The 21232-nt window shown below is 47.5% G+C and overlaps 1 protein-coding gene across 1 annotated transcript; it reads left to right on the top strand.

Moving 5' to 3' along the window:
• Positions 1-306: 306 nt before the first annotated feature.
• abcc4 (ATP binding cassette subfamily C member 4 (PEL blood group)) lies at positions 307-21102 on the top strand. Its single transcript, XM_080493253.1, has 29 exons — positions 307-501; positions 1947-2057; positions 6471-6591; positions 8391-8615; positions 8773-8862; positions 9785-9948; positions 10141-10266; positions 10339-10588; positions 10666-10773; positions 10895-10984; positions 11072-11263; positions 11734-11828; positions 13756-13939; positions 14434-14634; positions 14713-14853; positions 14927-14964; positions 15035-15282; positions 15378-15457; positions 16095-16245; positions 16317-16436; positions 16519-16629; positions 17666-17766; positions 18410-18601; positions 18684-18839; positions 18929-19018; positions 19365-19537; positions 19618-19723; positions 20439-20573; positions 20659-21102. Exons 1-29 carry the CDS (start codon positions 428-430, stop codon positions 20746-20748), a joined length of 3963 nt encoding a protein of 1320 aa, XP_080349379.1. The 5' UTR covers positions 307-427; the 3' UTR covers positions 20749-21102.
• Positions 21103-21232: the final 130 nt, after the last annotated feature.

Here is a 21232-nt window from a genome sequence, read left to right on the forward strand (position 1 = left end):
AACACGATGGAAATAATATGAATATATGCGTTACCGTGTATTTACGGCTCATAAATCGTGGGGCAATTTAATTAAATCCTTAAAAAAGAGCATTTGAAACCAGGCACGACCATGAAATATGACACTCATTGAATATGCCTTATTATTGTCCTGTCAGCCAACAGCGTGAAGACGCCTCGCATATCCAGCCAATCAGAGGCGGCGCCGCACCACGCTGGCCAATCAGGTGGTTCCGACTGCGGGTCTTGTGAACCCGCCTCCTGTGACGCTTCCTGGGGTCCATGTGCCGCGGCGGATACGTAACGCACCTTGGGGTTTACCCACCTCCTCCCAACATGTGTCTCTCCCAAAGTTGCGCCACATAGCCCGCAAAGGCGCACACGGAGCGAGGCGGGCCGCACCGAGCGCGTGAGAAAGCGGGACCACCATGGAGAAAATGGGCAAAGGTGCCAAGACGAACCCGGCGGCCAGCGCGAACCTCGTCTCCCGGATCTTTTTCTGGTACGTGAACGCACCTCTGTTAGCTTAAGCGTCATCCCAAACTTCCTTCTTCACTTTCATCGGTCGCTTTAAGAGCCCGAATGCGGGGCGACAAACTCCCCACGAGCCTGGGAGTGATTCCCGAGGGTCGGCGCGGTGTCGTCTCTTTGTCATTTGAGGGTTTTCAGGGTGAGAAACGGGAGTTTAATCGCTGGATGTCAAAGTTTCCCTGGGCATTGTGAGGCTCAATTAAACCTGGCGGGGTTCTATTTAGTGTCATATCGCGTGCGAGCAGGCTGGGGGCCGTGTATCCGCTTGAACAGACGAGGCTCACCCACGAAATGGAACGCGGCCACCACCTCACGTTAAAGGACCAGATACTTGGTATTATTTACTGTACAGTATATGTTTTATGCAACTTATGTTCCTGTGAACTCCACGATCTGCCTCAAAGTACATCACGTCAATATTTACTTATGTATAGATTGAAGAAAAAACTGATATACACTCTAGTCCACTCCTGCAATGTGCTAAAAATACAAAACACAAAGATATTGATTTTAGAACCATAATTCTGTGGCGAAATACCTGGCTCTGAGATTAGAGCCTAAGTTTCGAAATAAAGTCAGAAGTATGACTGGAAAAAGTTCTAATTTGCGATTAAAGTAAGAATTCAGAGATTGAAGTATGAATTATGAGGAAACTTTTTTAAAACATGTCTTAATTTTAAAAAAAATGCTACAATTGCAGAATAAATCAGAATTCTGAGAAAACGTTCAAACTTACTTATCCTGACCTTGAAAAAAGTCACAATTTAAAAATAGTGTCATAATTCCATGAAACAGTCAGAAATCTGACTTTTAAGTGTTGAGATTAGTCATAATTCTGTGGAAAATGAGTGGTTCTGTGTCTAACTTAAGAAATATGATGGGAAAATGTCCTAATTTGAGATTAAAGTCAGAGATTGAGGTGTGAATTCAAAGCAAAAGTTAGAAATTTCTTTCACAATTTTAGGTTAAAATCAGAATTCAGAGATTAAAGTGTGAATTATTATGAGGTAAAAAATAGAACTGGTTTAATCTGATTTAGAAAAATATGAAAATGCTGAGATCTGAATCATTATTCTGAGATAAAAGTCATAATCTGGATTAAAAAAAAAAGTTAGAAATACATTGTAATCTGATTTAGAAATAGTAAAAATTCTGAGAGTTATGTCAATTCTGAGAAAAAAGTGAAACTGTTGAGATTAGAGTCATAATTCTGAGGGAAAATATTCATTCATGGACTAAATGCAGAAATAAAGTCAGACTTAATCTCATTCAGAAAAATGTCCAGTCGTGAGATTACACTCTAAATTTATAAAAAAAAAAAAAATAGAACCCTATCAACCGGGAATAATCGAATTCAACGCTTCATGTTAAGAATGTCCTGCATTGACGCTGATGGAACGATCTTCTCTCCGTCAGGTGGCTCAACCCTCTGTTCAGAACCGGCCACAAACGCCGGCTGGAGGAGGATGACATGTTCCAGGTGCTCGCCGAGGACCGGTCCGAGAAGCTGGGCCAGGACCTGCAGAGGTAAAAAAAAAAAAAAGTATAAAAATGGCGCTTTTCTATTTAAACAGTTCTAGCAGGACTCAGCTCGACTCAATCTCCGCCCACACGAGCCAAAACCATAGTTTTTCTCTTCCTGTCGTTCTTAAAAAGTTTGCCGTCTGGACAGAAAACATCGGCGTCCGCACGGCACCACGATGTAGCGCACGTGCCAGGACTACAGGTGGCGCTGTAACGCTGCCACAGCAGTGCACCAGAACAGAGAAGAACACCAGGGCATGCGAAAACTGAGAAATCGGCAAATCTGACGTCTGGCCTTATTAAAGCGATGAGCATCAGTAGCTCCTGCAGCTCCACCCGCAGGATGTAGTCCACTGGGAGTAGTTTGAGATTTAGTGTTTTGCTCAAGGACACTTCAACTTATGGACCGGAATTTTAAAAAATTCTTCTTAGGCTTCTTTTCTGCTTTGGGAAAGAGATGTTAACGGTCAGGTGCGACCTTTCAGAGACCGAATGCATCGTCTGTGTGTAAAACCACAAGTTCTTTTAAAATTGTCGCTCACATTGAGTTTCCTCAAGAATCTGGCAGTGACTGTATTTTCTGAGAAAACTTCACAGAATTTGGGCAATCCGGACTTCCTCTTTTTGTTCTCTGCTCATTTCAGTGTTCCTGGAAGAAGTTATTAAATAGCTTGTGTCTGCGTCAGATCAGCAGGTCATTTTAGATAAATTCCAATCATTTGTTCAAAATTAACTGTTCTATTGAAGGTCATGAAAGATTTACTGATCCTGGTACTAATACAGGCTTGTACTGGTACTAATACTGGCCGCTACTGGTACTGATACAATATTATACTGGTACTTATACAGGCTTATACTGCTACCGATGCAGGCTTATACTGGTACTGATACAGGCCGATACTGGCTTCTTGACAGGTACCGATACAGGACTATACTGGTACCGATACTGACACCTTGACTGGTACACATGCAGGCTGATACTGGCACCAATACTGACACCTTGACTGATACTGTTGGAGGCCGATACGGGTACCGATACTGACACCTTGACTGGTACCGATGCACGCCTATACTGGTACCAATACTAACACCTTGACTGGTACTTGTGCAGGCGGATACCGGTACACGTTCTGGAACTTCTATACATTAGTGTGTCATATCGGTAACACCCTTGAATTTGTTGTTCAGACAACAGGACTTTGTGTCTCTGCTGGTATTTATCTCGAGGCGTTCCTCAGGATTTCGCTCTTGGCCCTTTGTTTTTTTTTTGGTTTTTTTACACCCTGACTGCGTTTCAAGCCTCCTGTTCCATTCCGAGGTGCTGGTTTCAGTTTCTCAGCGTGTCGCTCCTGGTGTGACTCAAGGCCTTGCTTTCTTAACTCCTGCCGACACGTAACCTGAGTCAGCGTGGGAATATTCTGGTTTGCTCCTCATTCCACCGTCTCGGAAACATTGTTTTCCCAGAGCGGAGATGGAAAGGATCATACATTGTTATTTATTGACATGTATGTAGGTATTGTTACCGTCTTTTCACAAAAACTATTGACCCGATCACATGGAAATTACAAAGTGTGTGTACATCAGTGTCAAACAGTGACGACATGAGGCAACTCAAACAACCATGACAAATGATGGAAGGAGTGATGTGGTGGATCAAATAACCTTGTAATCCATTGGTTACCATGGTGACAAATGAAGCGTTGGCGAAGGTATGCGCTCTACTGAGTGCCCGTTCTAGTTTTAAAGACGACCCAGTTTTTTTTAATCTGGCATTTATCTAATCGTATGTCGGGACTTCTTGTGACGTTTCCATGAGTTTGAACACGCAATGCTAACACGCTACATGCTAACCTCTAGAGTAACGTGTGGTCAACAAGCTGTTTGTACGTTTCTCTGAGCTCCGTTTACCACCTCGTGGAAATACATTCGCTTTGGTCGACACTTTCTATTTTTACACGTCCAGAGTCGACTGTCGTGCGGCTGAAGCCAGGAAAGTACAAGCAGCATGTGGACCCGTGCCACATCCGGCACAAAAGCGTCGTGCTCATCACCTCCTGATTCTACCTTGAACAAAGGAAGGACTCTTTCATTCTGCGCGCATGTCACAGACCGCAAACGTCACTTTGCAAAGCATTGTGGGATCGATCCACTGTAATTGATTGGGTCACATCTTGGTGCGTCTAAACTGGCTCAATTTTTAAAATTGTTTTATTCAGGGACCGTCCACGTGAGAACGCCAGTTCACGGAAACGCACAGTTTTTGGCTGATCATCCACTCGAGGCAGCGTTTTAGAATCCCGAAAACTTTTTTTTTTTTTTTGAACACGAGTCCCAGAGTGGTGAAATTCTAAAATCCCGGCTCGGCTGTGAGGTGTGAACGGCAAAGATGATCATCTTTGGAAAAACGATGATGTCATCTCCCCACCGCGGTCCGTGATGTCATCTAATAACCCCAACAATGGTGGACTACATGCTCCAGGTGGCGCTGCAGTAGCGACTGACACTAGCCGGACGAGGAGCAGGAGCATAGACCTATATAACTCAGAGTTTTATAGAAGTCTATGAGCAGGAGTCTACTTCTAAATTTCTATGTGCTCCGTGTCTTCTTCTGTGTTTTTTGGGGTACTTGGTGAGTCACAGCGCCCCTAGAGGCCTGCTGGAGTGTGCAGTGTTTGGTATTCAAAACGTTTGAATACCAAGTCCACTGATTATCGCCGTGTTCATTCAGAACAAATAGTATTGGTAGATAACTCAAGAGATCTTTGGGTTTTGTTTCAGTCTTATTATTGAACAGCCTCCAGATAGTAAAACAAACCGGCTGACATTTGTTCACAGTTACTGTCGGTCACATGTTTTTGTGGCAGCGCTCAGCAACATCTCTCAATAAACCGTTGTTGCGTAACTGTAGGAGGAATAAAGCGTCGGGTTTATCTCAGCGTGTCAGAGGCTACGGTGGAGTCGCTCTGATTGGAGATCGTCAAAGATTTATGGGGACTCGAGTCGGGGGGGGGGGGGGGGGGGGTTCTATGTAATGATGAGAAAACACAATAAAAGCAAGGTCTTTGAATTATGGCCGGTCGTTATCATGATACTAACGCAAAGGACACCATGTTGAGCTGATATCGCCTTATATCATCTGAGAACAAAACCCAAACGTGTTCAACCACACGAAACAAACCCACTCCGTTAAGGCCCCCACATACTCCCGTAAGTAAAAGAACAAAGTTTGGCTGTGGAGTCAGAGAAATTCGAGTGGTTCTCAAACTTGCAGGCCAGGCCCCCCACAACAGCCACGTGTCTCTGAAGAGTTGTTTTAACTTTTCAACTGCGCAGCTTATTTCTCGCTTTAAATGTTTTCAGAAACACAATTCGCTGAACTGTTCCAGTAATAACGCTTCGGGGCTCATGCAGAAGCGAGGCTACGTCCTACATGCTAACAGGCTTCAGTGCTCACGCAGTAGCGAGGCTACATGCTAACTAGCTTCGGGGCTCACACAGTAGCAATGCTACATGCTAACAAGTTTCCGGGCTCACACAGTCGCAAGCCTTCATGCTACATGCTAACGAGCTTTAGTTGTAAATGAAAATTTAGCTCGTCGTCTTCCCGCGTTAGCGCCGTCAATAACGTAGTCTGGTTGTCGTGGACTCTGCGGCTTCTAACTTGCATTGTTGAATTTTTGCCTGACTTTCCTCTCTTTGCACTCGCTGCCCTTTCTGTTTTACGTTCAACACGCGTTGCACTTGCCTATTAAATCTTTGTCGGAAGCTAATAAATCCGGGATCTCTCTTTTTATGCGGCCATGGCGGAAGAGCCGCCTATTTCCAGTCCGACCGTGCGGTTATCTGACCTTTTTCAAGTGCAATGTCTTGGGAGTCTGTGCTTCATTTCCGTTTCTTTGAACTTGTTTGAATAAAACGTCTCTTGTTCTTTTGCACACGACGCCTTCGCCAGCAGCTATTTCTATTTTGAATTTAGGATGCCATTCAAGAGTTATTTGAACATATTTTCCTCTGTGGAATATTCCGTAATAAGGTAATTACATGTTTATTGTGTCCTGAGATAAGAGAGCAGTTGGAAAAGAAGAAAGATGCCAACGGTCATGTTTGTTTTAAAGACATGTCCCAACACAGAGCTCACAGAGTAGCACAGTCTCGTCGGTGATTGAAGATCTTTTAAAAACTGTAAAGTTGTTTAGTTTCAGTTTGGTTCCTCTCTGAAACAGAAGAAATCCATCGCATTTCATCTCCTCAAAATGATAATTACATAAGTGTGTGTTTACGGCAAATCCCCCTCCACCCGCCGGTCTTAAACATCTCGGTAGGGTTGGGGTAGAAGGGTCGGCCATAGCCTGTCGGGGGGGGGGGGGGGAGTGAAGTCTCTGTTTGACGCTGCGGCCTGGTTTCTCTGTTCGTCAGGTTCTGGAACCTGGAAATTCTCAAGTCCACCAAGGAGATGAAGAAACCTCGACTCTCCAGAGCGATCATCAAGTGCTACTGGAAGCCGTACTCAGTGCTGGGCTTCTTCACGCTGCTGGAGGTCAGTTAGTTAAAGTTTATCTGTCACATGTATCGTACTGTACTGTACGTATCATGTCATACTGTGGGTACCAAGATTCATGATTCAAACGCTTTGTCGTAAATGCTGCAAAAATCTGTTGGAGCGACACGACCCAAAATAGGATGTTGTAGGAGAAAGAAAATGTAATAATAGGGCCTTATTTTTATCAAGGTGCTTTTATGAGGTTTTTGAAGAAGGCCTAAGCGGTGACATCACCGCTCGGGGCCTGCTGATTGGGCCACAGAGAGCATGATGTCACTTTGTTTTTAATTTGCCAAAACAATGTGACCAGACACGGAGTCCACTGTGTTTCTTTTTTTTCGGCTGCATTAATCATTATTTTTTTTCTGGGGTGTGGATTTCTGATGTCCTCTCCATGGGTGGAGGGTACAGGGGAGGGAGAGGCACGATGTTGCGCGCTCTCTTCAGACGACAGGTGGTGCAGATGCTGCTGATTTCCAAACTGGCGGTCCCCGTGAGTTTCACCGCCTGCTGTTCGGCCTTAGTGCCGCCGGAGAACCACACCGACGATCCACACGTCAGAACGCTGCTGATGGCTCAGGTGTTAAAGTTCACCATCAGCTGCCTGGCGTTCCTCGGTTGCCTCAGGTAGGAGAGGCACTGCTGCGCCTCTCTAACCACTGAAGGCAGCGTTGATGCCCCGGGACATCTCCTCAGTCATGTTCACTCCCAGGAGCCTGACGAAGGTCGAGGGTGGTGGTTCATCTCCTCGGTCTTCTTGATGTCCAGTACGAGATTATTCCCCCAGCGCACCATGACGTGAGGTGCTGTACTTCAGCCCTGTATTCCGTCTCGTCGTTGTTGTTGTTGTTGTTGTTGATTAGTCCGAGCACTGTGGCGCCGTCTGCGAATTTCACGAGGAAAGGAAGCGAAGCAGTCATGTGTGAACAGAGTGTAGAACAGAGGGCTACGCACATACCTTTAGGGTGGAGGAAGCGTGTTTTTCTACTCTTGACATTCTGTCTTCAGATTAAAAGTTCAACGATTTGGCTCGGGGCTTTGAGAGGCCCGATCAAAAGCCAAACTAAAATCAACAAAGAAGAGCCTTGGTGGTATTGCGCCGCTGATGTGTTTCCATACATACATAGAGCATTGTAATGTGCCTTATGTGTCGTATCGTACGCATCGTATGGTCAGGAAGTTATGTTTTTTTTACTACGAGGAGAACCTCGGTCATCGTTTTTGCCTCTTTCAACCAAAATTGGCCTGAAGCTGCAAAACACAAAATATAGGGACTTGTACGTGCAGTTCTGTGGTATTTACCAGAACTTTAGCTCCTGTTCTGTTTCTGACATTTAACACCGAAGAATTCTAAGATCTTTTTCAGGTTTCAGTTCTTTTTAGCCATTTTGGCAATTAAAACTCTTTTATTTTTATTTTACATTTCCAGCCCGATAAGCTATTCAGGCATTTTGTAAGTTTGACCCTCTTTTATCTGAAGCTGTTCATCCAATTCTAGTTTTACGAATTCTAGCAATGTCAGGCATTTGAGCAATTTTCGCTGTCTCACTTAATCTAACCCCTTTTAGGAATTCAGAGCGTTTGAGCCCTTTTTTGCAGTTGGTCTTTTTTATATCTTATTAGAAATCTACTTATACCTGTTTTTACTCCTTTTAGAAATTTTGCCGAATTAGCTATTTCCTTTAGCCGTATAGACGTTTTAGGACATGTACCGTTGTAGAACTTAAGCCATATTAACTGTTTGAGCGACTTTCGCCGTTTTCACTCTACTGACCTCAACTGGCACCTCTGTGCAGGAGGTGATCAAAGTGGTGCAGCCGGTGTTCATGGGTAAAATGATCGAGTACTTCGAGACCTACGACCCGGAAGACACGGCGGCGCTGCACCGGACGCTGGGCTTCGCCGCCGGCGTCTCGGCCTGCACCATTGGCCTGGCGCTCATCCACCACCTCTACTTCTACCACGTGCAGAGGATGGGCATGAAGATCCGCGTGGCCATGTGTCACATGATCTACAACAAGGTCAGGATGGTGGTGGTGGTGGTGGGGGGGGGGGGGACTCATGTTCTGCCAACATGGGTCCTGTGATCCGCTAAGAGCTGCTTTAGAGATAATCCACCAACGGAATTCTTTCACTCATTTTCCACTTTGAAACTGTTTTGTTGCCCCGTCTCGTCAGGCTCTGAGTCTCAGCAGCTCGGCGATGACCAAAACCACCACGGGACAGATCGTCAACCTGCTCTCCAACGACGTCAACAAGTTCGACGAAGTACGTGCTCGCACAAACGTCAGGGAAACGCCAGATGCACTAAAATCTCCAAAAGAAATGAAAAAAAAATCTTTATTTTTGTTTGAAATACATTTTATCTCATAGCAATTACGATTGAAATGTATTAAAAATGTGGATTTGTTTTTATTTGTAACTATCTTTGTAGTTATTTAAATAAATATATATTAGTTGTATATTGTCATTACATTATATTATTATGCATCACAATTATGATTACTCATATGAATTAAATTTTGTAATTAAAATGATTTTTATACATTATATACATTTAAAAAAAATATATATATATTAGATATTTGTTCTATTTTTTGTTTATTAGTGTATTTGTTTATTTTTCAGGGAACATGTACAAAAAATTTATCTTAAAGCAAAGATGCTTTGTACCAGATTTAGCCGTTGCTTGTATGCTATATTATTATTGCATTATCACAACTATTTATTAATGTATATCATAAATATTGTAATTATACATGTTATTCATTTTATTTTACAACTATTAATTTGGTTTGTATGCGTATATTTTATAAAACATTTTGTATTATTACATTTTATCTATTATAATTCTTCATATTCATTTTATTTTAAAACTATTAAAATGATTTATATATTATAATTTTAGAACATATATATATTTATTATTATGTTAACCATTGAACTGTGAAACTAGAAGTAGATGTTCTAGACGATGTCGCCCCTGCTGTGAATCACTTTCCTATCTTTTCTCCTCCGCGAGCCGATTCTCAGTTTGCTTTTGAGATTTACGAGCTTTAATTAACTCCGCTAATAAAAAGGAGATTAAAGCCGCTGGAAGCTGCCAGAGTCGCTTTCAATCAGTTTGTTGCTGTGGTGTTTGACGTCAGCACTGTGAGAAGAACTTTCATCACCCCCTCCTCTCCCTCAGGTGACCATCTTCCTCCACTTCCTGTGGGTGGGCCCCCTGCAGGCGGCGGCCGTGGTGGGTCTCCTCTGGAACGAGATCGGGCCGTCCTGCCTGGCGGGGATGGTGGTCCTCATGTTCCTTATGCCAACCCAGACCCTGTTCGGACGACTCTTCTCCAAGTTCAGGTAGAAACCGTGGTCGTCCTCATGGTCCCTTTGTTCCTCATGGTCCCTTTGTTCCTCATGGTCCCTTTGTTCCTCATGCCCACGGGGACCCTGTTTAGAAGACTCTTCTCCAAATTCAGGACCGGTCAACAAAACATTCTCGTATCAAAATAATAACAATGTTTAAGGGTTTGTTCTCTCGGTCCTGTGCAGGAGCAAGACGGCGGTCCTGACCGACAGCCGGATCCGCACCATGAACGAGGTGGTTTCGGGGATGAGGATCATCAAGATGTACGCCTGGGAGAAGCCCTTCGCCGCGCTGGTGTCGGAAGTCCGAGGGTAACGTCTCAAACGTTTGTAGCGTCCCGTTTAAAGTCTTCCTCACGTTAAAACCGCGACGTGTCTTCCCAGGAAGGAGATCTCCAAGATCATGAAGAGCTCGTACCTGCGAGGCCTCAACATGGCGTCCTTCTTCTGCGCCAGCAAGATCATCCTCTTCGTGACCTTCACGCTCTACGTGATGCTGGGGAACCGCATCTCGGCCAGCAGCGTCTTTGTGACGGTGTCACTGTACACCGCCGTGCGCCTCACCGTCACGCTCTTCTTCCCCAGCGCCGTGGAGAAGCTGTTCGAGAGCCGCGTCAGCGTGCAGAGGATCCAGGTGTTTAACCACGGCGCCGCCGCGTGCATCGAGGATCGTCTGTCAAGGTCGCTAACGGGTCATTTCGCTGTGCACAGGACTTCCTGCAGCTGGACGAGATCGCTAAAAGCGGCGCAGCACTGCAGCAGGAGGACAAACCGGATCCGATGGTGGATGTCCAGGATCTGCTCTGCTACTGGGACAAGGTGCCGGTCGTAACAAGATCATGAAGAGCTCATAACAATAAAACATGTTTAATTTTGACTTCTCGTTGTTTGTTCACTTCACTGAGTGACAAGTATTTAATAGTTTCCTGTGGTGTTTCAGAGTCTGGACGCTCCGTCTCTCCAGAACATCTCCCTCACTCTGAGGTCCAATCAGCTGCTGGCGGTCATCGGACCGGTTGGCGCCGGCAAGGTCGGAACGCTTCTTCTCTTCTCCACACTGAAATTTTATTTACTGTTCCTTATTCAAGTTAAAACCAGTTCTTCCTCCTCTATCCAGTCGTCCCTGCTCAGCTCCATCCTGGGCGAGCTCCCCGTCACCAAGGGCCGGCTACAGGTCAGAGGTCAGCTGACATACGCTGCCCAGCAACCCTGGGTCTTCCCCGGAACTATCCGCAGCAACATCCTGTTCGGCAAGGAGATGAACCCGCACAAGTACGAGAGAGTGCTGCGAGCCTGCGCACTCAAGAGGGTGAGACGCTACGCTAATCGCTAACTATCGGCTGAGCCTGCGCGCTCAAGAGTGGTGAGACGCTAGGCTAATCGCTAACTATTGGCTGAGTGATGTTGTGAAACACAATCATCGATAAAAATGATTACGACATGAGTCCTATGGGCTTCAGCAGAATAATTTCAATGTTTGAGATGTGCTGAGTCGGCGGTCTTCAGCCACCTCAGTGTTTATTAACCTGCGTCGGCTCGAATTATAAAACAAGCTATCTAACAACAACAAAAACCCAGTCATCGTGATTATGCTAACGTGTTGCAATCGTAGATTAATGAATCATTTATCTGTGGCTTGGAGACTGTTTAATCAGTTCAACTCTGACCAGGTTCAGAGGACAAGAAACTGCCGAGTCACTCTATCTGACTGGACTGTGAAGTGCGCTGGCTGGGGTTCTGGTTGTGGTTCTGGTCTCGAGCTGTCACTGTCCTCTTCAGGACCTGGAGCTGCTGCCAGACGGAGACCAGACCCTGATTGGGGACCGGGGGGCGACGCTCAGCGGGGGGCAGAAGGCTCGGGTCAACCTGGCCAGGTAGCGTCCACTCCGTCATCACACGACTCGGCACACTTTATTTAGCGGTACAGGCGAAGGATTCAGCCAGTGAGAGGGTAAACGTAAAAAATATCACCAACGGCTATTTTTGTTTAAAATGGCTCAGATACAGTGGCTTGTAAAAGTATTCATACCCCTTGAACTTTTCCACATTTTGTCACATTACACGCCACAAACATAAATATATTTTATTGGAATTTTATGTGAAAGACCAACACAAAGTGTCACACAATTGTGAAGTACAAAGAAAATTATACATGACTTTAAAAAAATTTCACAAATAAAAAAACTGAAAAGTATTCAGCCCTCCTGAGTCAGCACTTTGTGGAACTGCCTTTTGCTGCGATTACAGCTGCAAGTCTTTTGGGGTATGTCTCTCCCAGCTTTGCACATCTAGAGACGGAGATTTTTGCCCATTCTTCTTTGCAAAACAGCTCAAGCTCCGTCACATTAGATGGAGAGCGTTTGTGAACGGCGGTTTTCAGATCTTGCCACAGATTCTGGATGGGATTTAGGTCTGGACTTTGACTGGGCCATTCTAACACATGAATACGTTTTGTTTTAAACCGTTCCATTGTCGCCCTGGCTTTATGTTTAGGACGGTTGTCCTGCTGGGAGGTGAACCTCCGCCCCAGTCTCAAGTCTTTTGCAGACTCCAACAGGTTGTCTTCCAAGATTGCCCTGTGTTTGGCTCCATCCATCTTCCCATCAACTCTGACCAACTTCCCCGTCCCTGCTGAAGAGAAGCACCCCCAGAGCATGATGCTACCACCACCATGTTTGACAGTGGGGATGGTGTGTTCAGGGGGATGTGCAGCGTCAGGTTTCCGCCACACAGAACATTTTGCATTTTGGTCTCATCTGACCAGAGCACCTTCTTCCACATGTTTGCTGTGTCCCCCACATGGTTTCTGGCAAACTGCAAACGGGACTTCTTATGGTTTTCTTTTAACAAATGCCTTTCTTCTTGCCACTCTTCCATAAAGGCCAGATTTGTGGAGTGCACGCCCAATTGTTGTCCTGTGGACAGATTCCCCCACCTGAGCTGTGGATCTCTGCAGTTGGTCCAGAGTCGCCACGGGCCTCTTGGCTGTATGTCTTGTCAGTGCTCTCCTTGTTCGGCCTGTAAGTTTAGGTGGACGGCCGTGTCTTGGTAGGTTTGCAGTTGTGCCATACTCGTTCCATTTCCGGATAATGGATTGAACAGTGCTCCGTGAGATGTTCAAAGCTTGGGAAATCTTTTTATAGCCTAACCCTGCTTTAAACTTCTCCACAACTTGACCTCTGACCTGTCTGCTGTGTTCCTTGGACTTCAAGGTCCTGTTTGCTCCCCAATATTCTCTTAACAAACCTCATTCAGCAGTCATCAGGCAACTTCTGAAGGCAACTGGTTGCACTCGGAGAAAAGGGGGCTGAATACTTTTGCACGCTGCACTTTTCAGTTTTTTTATTTGTGAAAAATATTTTAACTCGTATATAATTTTCTTTGTACTTCACGATTGTGTGACACTTTGTGTCGGTCTTTCACATAAAATTCCAATAAAACATATTTATGTTTGTGGCGTGTAATGTGACAAAATGTGGAAAAGTTCAAGGGGTATGAATACTTTTGCAAGCCACTGTAACTGAAATAGCCAAGTCTGATTTAAAAAAAAAAAATAAAAAATAAAAAAATAAAAAAACTACAGAAATGGCAAAGATTTCTAACATGGTTAAAAAAGCTTAAACTACTAAGGAAGACTAAAAAGTAAAACTTAAGTAACTTAAAACTCCCCAAAACATGAAAAAGTGCTTAAAAAGGAGATGGAAGGTGTAAATAGGATGAAACATCATCAATGCTCGCCAAGTGAAATATGTCTGAGCTGTGTGGATTTTATTTTGAAGTTTAAACGTGTTGGACTTCCAGGGCGGTGTACCAGGACGCAGACATCTACCTGCTGGACGACCCTCTGAGCGCGGTGGACGCCGAGGTGGGACGCCACCTGTTCGAACAGTGCATCTGCGGCCTGCTCAGGAACAAACCTCGCATCCTGGTCACACACCAGCTGCAGTACCTGAAGGCTGCGGACCACATCCTGGTGCTCAAGGAGGTGGGTGGCATCCTGGCTGCGGCGCCCCCCACAGGGCACAGCCTCAACGACGGGCACACCAGCAAGTCAGACTGAATATGATAAAGGAATATTTACATAAAGACTTGTTAATTTAAGTACAGACAGTCTGGACATGCCACAATGCTACTTTATGTGCTGGAATGTTAATTTACATAAAGACTAAAAATGAGGGAAATGCCAATTTGCATAAGACTTTTGCTATTAATTTTTTAAACACTTTTCCTATATTTTTAAAAATATTTAAAATTTGGTTTTAAATAAAACAAATATTCTTACATTTTTTAATAAGAAATGCAAACAGGTATTATAGTGATTTAATGCTTAGCTTTTTTTAAATGCATTTTTTATTTCTTAATTTTTAAAACTTTAAAATGTTTGATTAAAACATTTTTTTAACTTTTTTTTTTTTTTTCATGTTAAAATAGTGAGCAGTGGTCCCAGGTGTAATGGTGGGGTGGATGTTTTTGTGTCAGGGTCACATGGTGGCCAAGGGGACGTACGCGGAGCTGCAGCGCTCCGGAGTGGACTTCACCTCGCTGCTGAGGAAGGAGGAAGAGGAGGAGGAGCCGCCGTCTCAGCAGGACATCCTCTCCAGGAGCCGCACGCTGTCCCAGAATTCAGTGGTGTCGCACACCTCGTCCGTTCATTCGGTCAAAGACGGAGATTGCGCTCCGGTTAGTCGGCTTCGTCGACCGTCCAGGACTCTGGTAACACGACGACGCGTTATTTTATGGTTCCGTTTGTTTGGTCAGGCCGAGCTGCCGGTTCAGGCGCTAGTGGAGGAGAGTCGCGCTCAGGGAAACATCGGAGTGGGTCTGTACGTCGCCTACCTGAAGGCCGGCGCCAGCGTCTTCCTCCTGCTATTCGTCATCCTCATCAACCTCCTGGCTCAGGTACTGACGTGTTCCTCTGGAGACTCTCGCCTCGTACAGGAAGTCTGTTAACGTACTTCCTGTCCCCCTACAGGTGGCGTACATCATGCAGGACTGGTGGCTGGCTCACTGGTAAGCACTCTCTCCAGATCCCTGGACTACTTCCTGTTTGTAGTGTCTCAACGTGTCCTCGTCCCCTCAGGGCCGACGAGCAGGAGAAGCTGGACGCCAACGTTAACGCCACAGTCGTCCGCAACGCCACGCAGGAGCTGGAGCTGGACTTCTACCTGGGAATCTACGGCGGCCTGACGCTGGCCACCATCGTGTTCGGCTTCATGAGGAACATGATCCTGTTCAACGTCATGGTCAAGTGCGCGCAGGTCCTCCATAACCGCATGTTCGAGGCCATCCTGCGCACGCCCATACGCTTCTTCGACGTCAACCCCATCGGTGAGCATCGGCCAACGGAACGATTCCTCTGGAGGAACAGGTAGCGTGTGACCCCCCCCCCCCCCTGACCATGTGACTACGTGTCCCCTCCTCAGGAAGAGTCTTGAACCGCTTCTCCAAGGACATCGGGACTCTGGACTCTCAGATGCCCTGGACCTTCGTGGACTTCATTCAGGTGGGGGCGCACGTTTCCAAGTGAAAGTGCAAAGCTTCCGTAGCGTTTTGGGCGTTGGTTTACACCATGAGTATGTTATAGCTTGCGCAAGCTGTGCAACGGGCATGGTGATGTCATTCGTGGTGATGTCATTCGCACCTGAAAGAATCGATGAGGGAATCGTTTAAAATTGGAACACTAGGAACCGGTCCTTGTACTCCTGGGACTTGGTAGTTTTCTAGTTGACAGTCCACTTCTATTGCGGAAAGAAGGATGAAAACACCCCGTCTCCATGGAAACGGTCGGTAACGCAGCTTTTAGTAAACGTTCTGACTCCGTCTCCATGGAAACCATGGTATTCTCTGCTGCATGTGTGTGTGGTTTAATTACAGAAACAAGCAACAGCGCCAACTCATGGCCCAACATGCCAACTACATTGTTTTGAAAACGTTGCCACGTAAACATAAAATTTTACTGAAACGATGAACCAAAAAAAACACATTTTTATGTGAATCGTTTTTGTGGAAACTCGGTCCTGGTTTGTATCCTTGCGTACCAACGCTACAGGCATCCATCTTGGATGAGGACCCGCTTCTATTGAAGAGAGAAGACTCAGTACCTTATGAACCAAACCGTCTTCTCCTCCTCCTCTCCTCAGGTGTTCCTGCAGATCATCGGGGTGATCGCCGTGGCGGCCTCTGTGATCCCCTGGGTCCTGCTCCCTGTGCTGCCGCTCCTCATCGTCTTCGTCTTCCTGCGCCGCTACTTCCTGCAGACATCCAGAAACATCAAGCGTCTGGAGGCCACCAGTGAGTCGACCTGGAGCTTCCAGAAGCAGCAGGGTGAAGATGAATCTGACGGTTTTCTTTGTTTCCCGCAGCTCGGAGTCCCGTCTTCTCCCACCTGTCCTCGTCTCTTCAGGGTCTGTGGACCATTCGGGCATTTGGTGCCGAGGACCGCTTCCAGAAGATCTTTGACGCCCACCAGGACCTGCACTCAGGTTGCTCCTCCTCCTCCTCCTCCTCATCCTCCTTCTCAGCCTGCAGCCTCTAAGCTTCCTGTCTGCTCTTCCTCCTCCACAGAGGCCTGGTTCCTCTTCCTCACCACCTCCCGGTGGTTCGCCGTGCGCCTCGACGGGATCTGCGCCATCTTCGTGACCATCACCACCTTCGGCTGCCTGCTGCTCCGAGACCGTATGGACCCTCCTCCGTGTCTGTCTGTGTGTGTGTGTGTGTGTGTGTGTGTGTGTGTGTGTGTGTGTGTGTGTGTGTGTGTGTGTGTGTGTGTGTGTGTGTGTGTGTGTGTGTGTGTGTGTGTGTGTGTGTGTGTGTGTGTCTGTCTGTCTGTCTGTCTGTCTGTCTGTCTGTCTGTCTGTCTGTCTGTCTGTCTGTCTGTCTGTCTGTCTGTCTGTCTGTCTGTCTGTCTGTCTGTCTGTCTGTCTGTCTGTCTGTCTGTCTGTCTGTCTGTCTGTCTGTCTGTCTGTCTGTCTGTCTGTCTGTCTGTCTGTCTGTCTGTCTGTCTGTCTGTCTGTCTGTCTGTCTGTCTGTCTGTCTGTCTGTCTGTCTGTCTGTCTGTCTGTCTGTCTGTCTGTCTGTCTGTCTGTCTGTCTGTCTGTCTGTCTGTCTGTCTGTCTGTCTGTCTGTCTGTCTGTCTGTCTGTCTGTCTGTCTGTCTGTCTGTCTGTCTGTCTGTCTGTCTGTCTGTCTGTCTGTCTGTCTGTCTGTCTGTCTGTCTGTCTGTCTGTCTGTCTGTCTGTCTGTCTGTCTGTCTGTCTGTCTGTCTGTCTGTCTGTCTGTCTGTCTGTCTGTCTGTCTGTCTGTCTGTCTGTCTGTCTGTCTGTCTGTCTGTCTGTCTGTCTGTCTGTCTGTCTGTCTGTCTGTCTGTCTGTCTGTCTGTCTGTCTGTCTGTCTGTCTGTCTGTCTGTCTGTCTGTCTGTCTGTCTGTCTGTCTGTCTGTCTGTCTGTCTGTCTGTCTGTCTGTCTGTCTGTCTGTCTGTCTGTCTGTCTGTCTGTCTGTCTGTCTGTCTGTCTGTCTGTCTGTCTGTCTGTCTGTCTGTCTGTCTGTCTGTCTGTCTGTCTGTCTGTCTGTCTGTCTGTCTGTCTGTCTGTGTGTGTGTGTGTGTGTGTGTGTGTGTGTGTGTGTGTGTGTGTGTGTGTGTGTGTGTGTGTGTGTGTGTGTGTGTGTGTGTGTGGGCGCTGCTCCTGAACGTGTGTGTGTGTTCCTCCAACAGAGCTGGACGCCGGCTCGGTGGGCCTGGCGCTCTCCTACTCCGTCACGCTGATGGGGATGTTCCAGTGGGGCGTCCGGCAGAGCGCCGAGGTGGAGAACATGGTGAGAAACGCTCCGGGTCAGCAAAGCAGGGTACAGCACAGGACGGTAGGGTAGAGTATGGGATGGTAGGGTTCAGTAGGGAAGGCTGCAGTGCCGTGTTGCAGGCCGACGTTTCAATAAACCCGAGCTAGCAAAACAAGCAGCGTGCACAAAGCGGTGTATGTAAACAATGGGGGGGTTTATAAGGTCCAGATTGAGGATCGTCATTACCAATCAGCAGGCGGATGCATTCTTGCTCCTCCTTTGGAGACCCGTTCTTCACTGCAAGGTACCTCAATGGAGGGGCGACGATGGTTCCATCCACAACTTTTGTTGGTGGAGACGCACGTAAAGCTGTCTCGCCCCGTTCCCTCCTGGCACCAAAGCTTTGGTCAGTGGAAACGCACAAAAACCTGTAGCATCCTGTCCTGTACCGGCACATCTCATGACGAGGGTTATGGCGATAAGGAAAAAAAACAAACATCCAGAGTGAGTAATGGTGTAATGAAAAATACAAAGTAAGCACTGGAGTGAAGATCATTTCAGATGGATAAAAGTTAGTACTTTTAACACTTCCTGGTCTATTTTCACTATTTAAGAGTTTATTCAGCATTAATTATTTTTATTTATCAAAATATTCAAAAGTTGTGCGTGTGTTCATCAGATGACCTCGGTGGAGCGGGTGGTGGAGTACACTCAGCTGGAGAGTGAAGCCCCCTGGGAGACGGAGAAGCGTCCTCCCCCCGGCTGGCCCAGCAGAGGCCTGGTGACCATGGACCAGGTTGTCTTCTCCTACAGTCCCGACACGGCGCCGGTTCTCCACGGACTCAAAGCCACCTTCAGCCCCCAGGAGAAGGTAGGAACCCCTCCCCTCACCCCGAACGCCTGACTTGGGTTCAGGCCCCAGCAGGAACTGACTCCCTGTGTCTGTTCCCCAGGTGGGAATCGTGGGCAGAACCGGAGCCGGAAAGAGCTCCCTGGTCTCTGCTCTCTTCCGCCTGGCGGAGCCCGAGGGGAAGATCCGGATCGACGGTGTCCTGACCTCAGAGATCGGCCTCCACGACCTGCGACAGAAGATGTCCATCATCCCACAGGTAGACCTGCGGCGCCCGCCTGGTGTTCTGGTCTCCAGATCTAGACTGGTCTCCGGACCCAGGTGAGACGTTGTGAATTATGTTTGCAGGACCCGGTGCTGTTCACAGGCTCCATGAGGAAGAACCTGGACCCCTTCAACCAGCACTCGGACCAGGACTTGTGGACGGCTCTGGAGGAGGTGAGGACTAGAAGTCAAATGGCGCTTCCTGGTGATACAGTTCTGGGGAGGCAAGGCGAAGGGAGGCGACTCAGAAATGGCGGGGTTTACTCTTATGAACGAGCCGCTCTCCGTACTCTCGTGGCGTCACACCTCAGCCAATCATTGGCCTGCCGACGTCACATTGTCTGCTGGAATCAGCTCGCTCGGAACCGCGGTTGAGGAGATACTAGAAAAGCACCTGGTATCGGGTACTAACACGTCACGGGAAAGACTAAAAACCAGTCGAATCGGTAGCGGTGGAGAATCCTCACTGTCGTTGGTTATCTGTAGACCCTCCTGGTTCACAGAGTCCTGTGGTCCTCAGGTGCAGCTGAGGTCGGTGGTGGAGGAGCTGCCGGGCCGGCTGGAGACGGTTCTGGCCGAGTCCGGGTCCAACTTCAGCGTGGGCCAGAGGCAGCTGGTGTGTCTGGCCAGGGCCATCCTGAGGAAGAACCGTGTCCTGATCATCGACGAGGCAACGGCCAACGTGGACCCCAGGTGAGGAACCCGCCCCCCTCGGCCAGCGGGCCTGACTCGGTCTGGATCAGGTCTCTGAGCTGCTTCCTGTCCGTGTGCAGGACTGACGAGCTGATCCAGAGAACCATCCGGGACAAGTTCAGGGACTGTACCGTGCTCACCATCGCTCACCGGCTCAACACCATCATCGACAGCGACCGCATCTTGGTGAGGCAACGCAACTTCTCCTCACATTGATCAACGTTCTTAAGGTTCCTTAAAGGTTAAAGATTCACTCACTACTCACAGAGTTCTTGACAAGAACTCGTCCACCATGCACCGTGGAGTGCCACAAGGCTCTAGTTTAGGCCCACTGATATTTACTGTGTGGATCAAGGCAGAAGATCCTGAAAATGTTGCGAAAACGGCATTAGAGTAGATGAATGTACTGTGTCCTGGTGCAACTTTTTGAAAACGCTCCGCCTCCATGGAAATGGGGGGGAACGCAACTCTTTGAAAATGTTCCATCTCCGTGGAAAGGGGAAAGACGCAACTTTTTGAAAATATTCCCAACTCCGTCTCAATAGAAACAGGGGTGTAACTTTTTGAAAACACTCCAATTCTGTTTCCTTGGAAACTGGCAAAATGCGACTTTTTGAAGGTCCTTTGACTTCGTCTCCATGGAAACAGGAAAAACGCAATGTTTTGAGAGCTCTCCAACTCCATTTTTATGGAAATGGGGAAAAACGCAACTTTTTGAAACTGCTCTGACTCCTGGAAACAGATAAAACACAACTTTTTGAGAACGCGCCGAATCAGTATCCATGGCAACGAGTGAAACGCCACTCTGACGCTGTCTCCAGGGAAATGGGGAAAACACATTGTTTTTGACACTGGAAGTGCTGGACGCTTGTACGGGAGACTTAGTGTTTTGCGTGTCCAGGTTCTGGACGCGGGGCGGGTCTGCGCCTACGATGAGCCGCACGTCCTGCTCCAAGATCAGGAGGGACTCTTCTACAAGATGGTGCAGCAGACGGGGAAACACGAGGCGGCGACTCTGCTGGCGGCAGCTAAACAGGTAAAAAAAAATCCTCGCGGTTTAAATCGTAACGCCGTCGTTTGTGTCCTCCGGACCTGCTGTGACGGAGATGTTGTGGTTTCAGGCGTACAACAGCCGGACTCGACCCAAAGTGGCGAACGGTCACGCCGAGCTGGAGGACGGCGCCGTGGTCATCTTCGAGACGGCTCTCTGAGCCCAGGCGCCGTGCTGACCGCTGCGGTTGAAAAGAAGAAGCACTGACGGAGGGACGGACGGCGTCCAGCTGACGAAGGGACGTTCCCGAGCCGAACCGGACCGGATGAAGAGGAACGCACGGGCCCGAGGAACCCACCACGTGTTGCACTTTATCTTTTGTACACTGCCTATTTATCACTCCGCTGATTTTGAGGAGATTCACACGAGGGCGTCACCCAAAGTGCCTTAGTTCAGATTTTTATCTTCATTTTTAATTGTCGAGTTTCTGCGTCGCCTTTGTATTTGTAAATACAGGAAGTTCTTTTGAACGGAGACCAAATGTGACGTTCAGTAAAAACGTGTCAACACACACGTCTGCAATGTCTCTGTTCCTGTAACGCACACACGCGCGCACACACACATAACACCAACCTCTTCTAGTGGCTGCTGGCCAGTAGAGGGCACCAGAGCGCCGCCCCCTCAACAATCCAGCAACGGAAACC

The sequence above is a fragment of the Lipophrys pholis genome (genome assembly GCF_963383615.2).
Source record: "Lipophrys pholis genome assembly, chromosome: 23".
In the NCBI taxonomy this organism is placed as follows: Eukaryota; Metazoa; Chordata; class Actinopteri; order Blenniiformes; family Blenniidae; genus Lipophrys; species Lipophrys pholis.